Source organism: Hydractinia symbiolongicarpus, chromosome 6 (assembly GCF_029227915.1).
Source record: "Hydractinia symbiolongicarpus strain clone_291-10 chromosome 6, HSymV2.1, whole genome shotgun sequence".
Classification (NCBI taxonomy): domain Eukaryota; kingdom Metazoa; phylum Cnidaria; class Hydrozoa; order Anthoathecata; family Hydractiniidae; genus Hydractinia; species Hydractinia symbiolongicarpus.
This window is the reverse complement of record NC_079880.1, coordinates 14765195-14775566: the sequence shown is the minus strand read 5'-3', so window position 1 is coordinate 14775566 and position 10372 is coordinate 14765195. Positions and strand designations below refer to the sequence as shown.

The 10372-nt window shown below is 34.0% G+C and overlaps 1 protein-coding gene across 1 annotated transcript; it reads left to right on the top strand.

The window, feature by feature from the left end:
- The first annotated feature begins 1044 nt into the window (after window positions 1-1044).
- Window positions 1045-9417, top strand: LOC130647140 (proton-coupled folate transporter-like). The gene is made up of 5 exons (XM_057452895.1): window positions 1045-5304; window positions 5982-6065; window positions 6382-6544; window positions 7568-7608; window positions 8175-9417. Exons 1-5 carry the CDS (start codon window positions 4110-4112, stop codon window positions 8204-8206), a joined length of 1515 nt encoding a protein of 504 aa, XP_057308878.1. The 5' UTR covers window positions 1045-4109; the 3' UTR covers window positions 8207-9417.
- Window positions 9418-10372: the final 955 nt, after the last annotated feature.

Genomic DNA, 10372 nt, shown 5'->3' with positions numbered 1-10372 from the left:
GCAACCGTGCCCATATTAATTTATATGTTACCCAATCCACAAGTAAAAGAGGATTGGGAATTTCTAGCTGCTATGTTTTGAAGATCATTTTATTATTATTCTATCACTAGTCGTGGAAAATTCCACTTGTGCAAAGGAACAATAGAGAAAATATAAGTTGTTTTAGAAGTTTTGGTCTCGTCAGCATGGCATTAACAAAAAATGTATTTTAACAGATTTGTTAAGCCGCTGTCTCTAATGTATAGAGAGCTTGAAACACTACTAAACAAAATATATAGAATCATGTGTTATTTGACAAAGAGTTAAGGAGATAGCAGGGCTTGAAATTCTTTTGAAATTTGTGCACCCGTTGCCTTTAATGTATAGAGCTTGAAACACTGATCAAGAAAATGTAAAAAATAATGGACATTCGACAAACGGTTGAAGAGATTTTGGTGTGTAAAGGTTTATTTAGTCTTAAACTTAAAAGTGCAATGTAATGGTCTTACTAACCTGATTTAATAAAGTAATGTTAGTCTGAATGCATTTAGCTACGTCGTGCCGTAACGTCTAGGCAGTTAACAAAAAGGATATACTCTTTTCAGTTACATTAAAGGAAAATGAACACATCGACTCTACTTGTTGCAGACAGAACCACACACAGTTTCCTTATTATTATCTAGTCGAGACTAGTCAAAAAACTACTGTGAAGAATGAGGTTGAATTACTGCAAATAAAATTATCCGCGAAATGGCAGCAGTGTCACGCACAATGCAAGAATGCGTGACTAAATAGAATTTTTATGTTGATTATTATTAGTTTAAATATAGGTATAATAAGAAAAAATGCTGTATTTATTTGTGTATTTTTGTTCATCTTATAAAGATTATTTCATATTCTGTTTTTTTCTTACATAGGCAGATTTTTCATGTCCAAGTTTTGGTTTTTGGATTTATAAGTTTTGGTCTTTGGATTTATAAGTTTTGGTCATTGAATTTATAAATTTTGGTCTTTGGATTTATAAGTTTTGGTCTTTGGATTTATAAAATTGGATTGTGTGTTCGATCCGGAATGTTTTGTTGTTCAAATTAAAAAAAAAATAGATTATGAAGTTAATGTTATTCCATTGTAAACGCATAAGCATACACTTATACGAAGGAAAACAACTTTTCTAAGAATACAGGTTGAGTCCCAGCCTAAACGTTCTTTAAAAATATTACCACTTATCTATTCAGTCATAGTCAATGAATAATATAGATATTGTCATGCCATGATCGAGTGTGTCATGCGGATAATATTTCTGGAAGTTGATAGGAAATACTATTGATACGAGTATTTCTGCCTATATGATTTTTGGTTTCTTTCAGTTTTCTTGTTGTCCAACCGAACTCTTGGTCTATGCCTTCTTTATTGTCAATGACAGTCGATAATATGATATGACACGTTTCGTTTTACTGGCAAAAAAAGCATCGCAATCCTTGCATGGGATGCGACAGTATACTACTGGTTTTATTTTATGATCTTTTAATGCCCGAAGATGTATATTACTTGTCTCTGGTATATATGACTATAGCTACTGGTTAATTTTCTGCATCCTTTCGTCACCGTTCTTAATAGTACTGTCTGACTAAATTGAGTGTTCTGTCGGGTAATGAGGACAGTACACTTTTTTCGAAGGACAATTGATGATTAAATAAGTAGTTTAGATATTGATCAGTATGAGCTGGTTTACGGTAGACGGATACTGGAAGTTACAATCGTCAGTAGAGTGTCTAAGGAAGGAAACGTACCGTTCTTCTCATATTCAATTATAAATTAAATTTTAGGGTGTAAATTATTAATATGTTCATGAAATGCGTCTATATGTGCCTCTTTATTATTAGGAAGTCGCCATCCACAATTCTTTTTCAAACCATGGGAGCGTGATCAGTTGATAGAGTTGTAGTCTAATAAGCCTGCATATGTATTTCAGCTATGACAGAAGTTGGGCCACTCATAGCCACACCTGTGAGTTTGCGTAAAACAATTACCGTCAAATAAACACCATGTTTTTGTATAAGCACAACTTCGATTAAGAACAGTAGTCTGTCTAAGGAGATACGTGTTTTGTTCTCATCATCATTAGCAATAATTCTACAGTGTGTACAGTGACGTAACATCAAATGATACCATACACTTGTTGTCCTGGATCCGTACGTTAAAGTCCGAAAGCTCTTTCGAGTATTTACAGGGATCACTCTTTGTAAAATTGCTAAGAATGGAAGCTAGATATTTCGATAAATTATACAAAGGAGATCCTGTACACGAAACGATTGGGCGTATTGGAGTTGCCCATAAAATATAGAATCGAGCAGCGGAGTGTCTGAAGGTCTAGGCTGATAATACAATCTATCATCGATGTTACCATCTTTATTTAAACGTATCAAGAGGTTCCTACGTTTGCTAGTTTATGTTGGATCTCGTTGTAGGCGCGCATTTGGACCGTTGTTAATGTGATCATAGCATTTATTTAGATAATCTTCGTTCGGCCCTTATCCCCTGGCAAGATCGTAATATTATTATCTTTTCTTAATTTAGATAGTGTAATGCGCAATCGAATATTTAGAAAAAAGTGCAAAAATAGTTTAAGACAAACGTAACAGAGAGAGAAATTTTAGCAAAAAAGGAAATATTTTAATCAATCTATTGCTTACATTTAGATCTGTAATAAAGTTAATTATTTTAATTAATGTGACCTGATTGGTTGATTTTGTTCTCTAATTATCTCTTCAAATAATAAATATCCAAAGATCTTCACGATTATTGCCCGTCGATATCTGTCGGCTGTATCTGTCGAAACGTAGCCTAGAATAAACTCGCTTGTTCTTGATATATCTGGATTAAGTTCATATAAAAAAAGCGTGTAAGCTACGAATGAACATTGATGACAAACAACCGCCCTGGGCAATGATGATGTCAACGAATCCACCGCTGTACTAGCTTTAAAAGTTAAGTTAATAAATCGCGGCTACTGTAATTTAAAGCAAAGTGTGTATTAATTTATTGTTTCCTTTTTATTGCTAATCTTGTCCTCAAGACTTTAGGTTGTTATTATTCGGACCTATCAAGTCCTGGAGACAAGGTTGATTTTTTGAAAACATGTGCTGTCAAGTAACTATTGCTAAATTACTAAAATTTCAGAGAATTATTTAGCAAAAAAAACGCGAAAAGAAAAGCAATCTCACTACCAGGGCTTTTTAATCTCAAAAAGTCGTCCAGGAGGTCTTTCTTTATTCATATTAATTTACATGAAGTTTTGTCAATCTCATCCCCAGTTTTTTTTCTCTTTTTCACAATGCCGGGCGGAGAGAGATGGTCAGAAAGGAAGAAAAGATTCCTGGGGTTGAAAATTTCCCTTCGCCTTAAGCGTTTAATTAGTGCGTAGCTATATGAAAAGTTAAGTATATACCAAGAATGTGGTAGACATAAAATGTTTGTTCATATACACATTTTATAAGAACAATATGGTAATAATATGAACATTGCTAAAAAGTTAAAATAAAATAAGAGCAGGCTGAAATTCTACTGACTTTCTTCTTTGGCCTAAAAAACATTACTTCCGTGAAAGAATTATCTTTAAATGTAGAATATTTCAAAGACTTATTTGCGAAACTTGTATATACGTTAATTTTGGCCGCAATACTTTGGAATGTACTGAAGAACGAATAAAAAATGTTTAAAAGTTGAGAGCAAAATAAGAACAGACATGTGAGAAAAATTAGAATACCTAGAGCTAAATTTACCGGTTTTTGTATATAAAAAAGTAGAAAAATATAAAATAATTTGCAGAACAATATGAAAAACTGATTTTAATTCTGTATGATTTTTTGACATTTCTCTCTAAAAAATATTTGCCATTTCGGTCTAATAGCTTTCGTTTTCCGTAAAAACTGAAGAATACTGATTTACAAAAGTTATTCATGCGTTATTAATATTTGCGCATGCTTAGTAAAAAGTGCTATAATGTGTTTTCAATCTTTGTTTACATCTGTGGGTGGGTAAAAAAAGAAAATTGAAGAAAATATAATGAGAAGCAGACAGTTACTTATATGACTCGCTTATCAGAAAACAAAATCTTATGACTGGTAACAATGTTGACTTTGACGACTTCTTTGAGTGACAGCTTTAATGAATACAACCAAATTGTAGCTAATCGAGACAAAAAAGAATCAAGTTTATCTGGTGCTTGTTTGAAAGAACAAAAACAAAGATTTTCTTTTAAAAGAGTTTTGAGAAAGATTACGGTAGAGCCAGTTACTTTCTGCTACGCATGCGCGTTAATTTTACATGCGCCATTAATACAACAATATGTCTATCACAGAGTCAGCCAAGATCATGGGTTGCCAAGCTGCATTAACAATGATGTCAGCTCTTGTGAGCTATCCACTGAAGCAGAAGACTCCAAGTTATTCCAAGTTCGAAAAGACGTCCAATCTATGACGTCATATATCTACCTCGGTATTATTTTATCGGCGTCGTTACCGTCGTTGGTAATGGCGTTGTTGCTGGGTTCTTGGTCAGATAAAGTCGGAAGAAAAATTGTTATCATTCTTCCCGTGATAGGAGGCTTGCTTGAATCCACTTGTATAATAGTCACAATATTTACGCGGGCACCATTATATGTGCTATGTGTAGGCAGCTTTATGAACGGCTTATGTGGTTTTTTTACGACAATGATATTAGCAGTATTCTCTTATATCGCCGACATTACAGAAGAAAAGGAGCGCGCTTTGCGACTTGGTATATTAGAAGCAGTCGCATTCACAAGCGGCATGATCAGTCACATGACAAGCGGGTGGTGGATCCGCCATCTTGGATTTAAAGCGCCATATATTTTTATATTTTGTCTACACGCCACTTCGTTTTTGTATACGTTATTTTTCCTAAAAGACACCACAACAAGAAGAGAAGAACTACGTTTTAAAGATTTATTTGACTGGAAACACTTTTCAAAGGTCTTTGGTTTGTTTCAGAACGCTGTCCCCACTCACAAGATGCAATTATATGGATTAGTGCTGACGTCAGCGTTTATGATGATATCAAACATAGGATTTGGAAGTGTAATCGTATTATACGCTCTGGATACGCCATTTTGTTTTTCTCCAATTATGATTGGGTACTTCTTAGCTGACTGTATGTTTATGCAAGCATTGGGCGCCATATTTGCCTTAATTTTATTGCAACGATTTTTATCAGAGATTCTGTTAACAGAGTTAGGTATTATCTCAACTGTTTCGTCACTTGTCACCATTGCTTTAATAACACAAAGATGGCAGATGTTTCTGGGTAAGAAAGCATTACTACATAATACTGGTGCTATTGCATGTTAAACGTTCTGCTGTTTGATTTTGTGCATGTGTAAATTAAGCAGTAGATCCATAGTTGATTTTCTTTTTCCCCTAAAATGAATTTAAGTTGAATTTTTTAAAATGGCCTTGTAACAAATTTAATTTTAGGAGTCTGTAATTTTATGATAAGTAACTTGGCTCTCCTTCTAGATGGTTCCAAATGAACTGCAACACCATAAATTTTCATTTAAATATGATGATATTTCATGTCTTTTAATACACGTTTTTTATGAGAGCGTCCAATTTTGACTGAGGCAGGAACCGTTTTTTTTTTAATCAAAAACACAATCATATTCAGAGGCAATAACCCTCGTCCAAGAAATTTCAGTACTTCATGTAAATAACAAACTTGGGATACAGATAGACAGTCATCAAATCAGTTAAAGAAATGGAAGATGAATTCTTCTTTTCTTCTTTCCTTCTTTCCACATTCTATCTTTCTACTTATTCAAAGAATAAACTAATTATTCGTATACGTGATTTACTAGAAAGATTTTTAAGCGTAAAAAATGATTTAGCCTCATCATATTCTTAAGGTGTTTCTAATTTCTGGCTAACTTGCAATCCTCAAAATTTTACTACAAGTTTCTTAATCTGTTGGTCATTGTTTTCTAGTTCCAATCGTTGGTTGCTTTGGCGGCGTTTGTATGCCAGTCATCAGAGCAAGGATGTCCAAGCTAGTTCAGGCTGACCAACAAGGTATAAATTTTTCTCATCAGACACATCATAACCTTTTGTCAAAATACCAAAGGTACCTAAAAACATTGTCTGCGCATGCGCAAATTAAAAAATAACCATGCAAATTTGCACAATTTCAGAGGCAGCTGAAATAACCATGAAATGCTTTCGATCAGATTATTTTCTGATAAATCAGTCAGGGTGAGGGATTTTCCCATTGGCACTATCACAAAGAAACTTTTGTAACTAACATGTATGGTAGTTGTAGGATAACTTGGTTTTAAATTTCTTTTCTAACTTATCATCGAATAAATGTTCTCTTTCTTCTATACTTCAGGCTCATTATTCGCAGCTGTTGCAACGTTGGAAACACTATGCACGTTATTTGGCGCCGCCATCTTTAACTCGTTGTATCCATATTCAGTGAAGCAATTAGATTTCAAAGGACTTTGTTTTTTAATAATGGCAGCACTGTTGCTTATCCCAGCTGTTATCATCGCGTAAAATATTTATCTTTTTTTAATTCTTTTTTTATATTTAGTAGCTTCTATTTCGGCTTATTTATTTTTTTACTTATGCGAATATTTATGTGCTGAATAAGCATTTCAGTAAGTATACGATTCTTTTGTCAATAAACATTCTGTGTATAGATAAGAACAAAAAAAAATTACTTGTACAAGGTAAAATCATAAATATAGCTAGATTACTTTCTATTATACACATCCAATACTTGCCCACAAAAAAGTTAGCTGGAAAAAGCGATTAGATACTAAGCCACATTTGTACAAGATAATTGATACATTTTGGATAATAGTAGCTGTAAGGTGTATATGTTTCGACAAACGGACTGTGAAAGCGCCGTTGCCAATGGCGATATAAAAATACCGGCTGACTATGCTGACTATTAAAAAGTATAAAAAAGACTGTTCTCTTGTTATGACTTTGTTTTGTAATTCCTTCATATTTTTAAAAGCGATCTTTGTCGTGTTGCTGGATTGGTGAAGTATTTGTAATTGAATTGGGTGGTCGAAACGCTTCGTTGTGAATATCTTTTTTTTTAAGGATAAGAAAAGATCTAGACTCACATTATGGTTTTCGGCATAGTCATAGTTTTGGGGTGGACAAAGAAAGAGCAGTTTCTTCCCTGTTTCTGTAACTGGATAGTATTTTAAGGCTGCGTTTGTGTTCGAAAACAAATGTTTTCTTAAAAGATTACAACGGGAAAAAATGGACAATAAGTTCGTTTTTTATTGCAGGAATATTTGATTCTTCGCAATCTGACAGCCTAATGAAAGTTGGTGCTTTAGAAAAGATCGCAACTAACAGAAGTACAACACTGTTGTTTACAAAAATGTACCTACCCTCGCGTGTCGCTTAGATGCACAACTTTCTATCAATTTATTAGTGATTATAAGTTTAGTTTTTGATAAACACGGGCTTTGCGCACATAAACAGGTACTATTTTCGCAACATAGCAGTCTTAACTATAAAAGAAATCGACTAATACTGTGTTTCTTTTTTAGGATGCTGGGTATTTGTTCAGTGAAGACGATTGACAAAGATGGTGAGTGTCTGTGAAGATATATATATATATATGATTACGATAACCTTTCAGAAGTTATTGCTACAATTTATAAGTCAACAAACATTTCTCTAAATGTTGCTTTCCATTAAATTATTTATGACCACAACTCGTACCGTTTCAATGTTGGTGCTCAATATACTCAATTTCCATAACATTAAAGATGGCAGTGTTTTCTAAATTTTTATTGGTTGTTAAAAACTTCTTAGCAGCAGACTCTTTTTAACTTTTTTAACTTGAATGATAGTCATCCCCACAGTTGAATCTCTGTAATTTAAACTTGAAGAAGATCGGAAAATGCAGATATGAATAGGACATAGGTAGAAGAAAATCTTGAAGAACCATTTTCGATATTGAAATATTGATATGGTCTTTGATATGAGCTTAAATTGTTTTTCACGGGATGTAAGCTTTAACACAGCACTTTTTATCCAATTTTTTATATGCATTGACTGTATTCAAAGTATGGGGACAGATTATAGGAGGGCGGTGGCGTTTAAACGAGGATGTATCTCGCAACAATATAAATTGAATAATTTTTTTTTTAGAAATCGACGAAAAGTTACACACTAAGGAATAACTTCCGACTATATCAAACACACTTATATATTTATACATTTATATTTATTCAAGTCACTTGTATATTTATTTTTGTACTTTGTATTACATTTTTCTTATTTTCATTCATCAAATAACTCAATTTTTAACGCTTTATTAAAAAGTTGCCGTTAAACCGCGACTAAATCCCCGAGAATTTACCATCGCAACAAACTCAATAAAAATATGAGGCGCGTGGCCTTGTGGTTATGTAGTGCGTTTCGTAATCACAAGGTCCGTGGTTCGGTCCACAGCGCGGGCATGTTTAGCAAGTGTCTTTACTACAGCTACGTGTCAACCCATGTCATGTGAGGGAAATTGGGTAGGTAATGCTGGTGTATACTTAATGTATACTCGGACCCACATTAATAACAGTGTTTCAAACACTGCAGTGGCCATATCCTGTATAAATATACGGAATAATAATACATCACACTTGCTGTTTCATGGGCCCGTAGCGCAATTGTGAGATCATGCATACAACGGGTAGTAATAAAGAGGAGGTGACTTAGACGGAATGTCTGGAGAATTATTTCTTACAGTTTCACTAATCAATGGAATATTAAGGGGATATACTGTGTTTATACCGGAAACTGTGTGAAATCTTAAACAAAGATCGTTGTATCATCGCCATACTAAATCAAATTAAATAACAATTTTGCCACAACATGTCACTGAACATCCGTGACTGTCTGTTCGAAGTTTAAAGTTGTATAACTCTGTGATATGATTGTCTTTAAACAAAAATATGAATTAAGAAGCTGTGCATAAATACCATCAGTCACTAAAAATTTTAAAACACATGTTTGTCAAGCATCGTTTTTTATTCTTGTACACAGGTTCAAATGCTGTTCCGATTTCAAAAACAAGATACCCCTGGAATTAGAATTATCACCTTATAAATGTTCCAAACTGACATAGGAATAGGGGAATACCCCCATCAAAATTGCTAATGTGGATGAAACCAATTTATACAGTTAAAACATGTTGAAGGTATGATACTGACTGATTCAATAAGCTTGAGTTTTAAACAAAAATCGTAATCTGTTGTTACGATAAGTACAAAATATTGACAAAAATGCCTTAAAGTCGCTTCCCAGTAACATAAAATGATGTTAAACAACTATTAACACAACAGTTACGCAAATGACAACATTGCTATTTTATTAGAACAAGAATTTGGTAGACAACTGTTGCACAGGAATTATGAGCGTTTTTGGACACCATGCCATAAAGTAGCGTTTACGATGGCCAAAATATAGAGTTATGCGAATTCAAATAACAGAAAAATCTGTTTAACACAACAGAATGATTGATCGAGTTTCTGAGTATGAATAACAAAACAGCATAAATACACATAGCTACCTGGAAAGGCTGCTTTTCATGATGTACGCTTGTAGCCGCGACACGCCATTCTGTTTTAAAGCTGCGAGGATGGTTAGCATCAATATCATCCGGGTTATAGACCGGAATTTGGCTTAAGAATAACACCCGTTTGTCACACTTCTTCTGATAATAATGAAATTTGCAGAGACTAGTTAAGGGACTCAGCGTTTAACGTGCAGCGAGCTAGGGTAAGCCTGTACGCAAACCCGTTATTAGGCTACCGTGCGAATTTTGTGTATGTTTAGCGCGAAGTAATCTCGGCAGCCATGCTATAGAGGCATTAAGAAGATTACGTTATCTCTATGATACAAGAACACGTTTTTCTAATAATTATGGATTTTGACGAAGTGTGTTTAGGAAGGTGGGCGTATAAACAGTTATTCAGTACATCAGCAAGAGATTCAGAAATGTCATTTCTCGTTAGGGTGGTTACATCAGCAAGAGAGTCAGAAATGTCATTTCTCGTTAAGGTGGTTACTAAAGAAATAAAATATATCGCAACGGACTATCTTTTCTAAAGTTATTTAATAAGGATATCATAGTATGCGAAAGTAAACCAAAATTAAGTCAAAATTTTAATCGATTAGTTGCCATGGTTAGTTGTTGCTAGGCAACATATGACACTTTGACGCTTAATGGCATACTAAATCACCGAATAACGAGCACTACTACAAGCGCCTTTTCGGTCGCGTTTGTTTCTTAAGGACCACGTGTATGGATGGTAGCATCGACAAACGTCTTCCGACAAAATGACTAAAACAGA

What these genes read in the sequence shown, in the direction of transcription:
- LOC130647140 (XM_057452895.1), top strand. Translation starts at nt 4,110, where the DNA reads ATGTTGACTTTGACGACTTCTTTGAGTGACAGCTTTAATGAATACAAC. An exon ending in AGTTCAGGCTGACCAACAAG is followed by an intron (nt 6,066 to 6,381) that starts GTATAAATTTTT and finishes TCTATACTTCAG; the next exon opens with GCTCATTATTCGCAGCTGTT. An exon ending in GAAGACGATTGACAAAGATG is followed by an intron (nt 7,609 to 8,174) that starts GTGAGTGTCTGT and finishes TTTTTTTTTTAG; the next exon opens with AAATCGACGAAAAGTTACAC.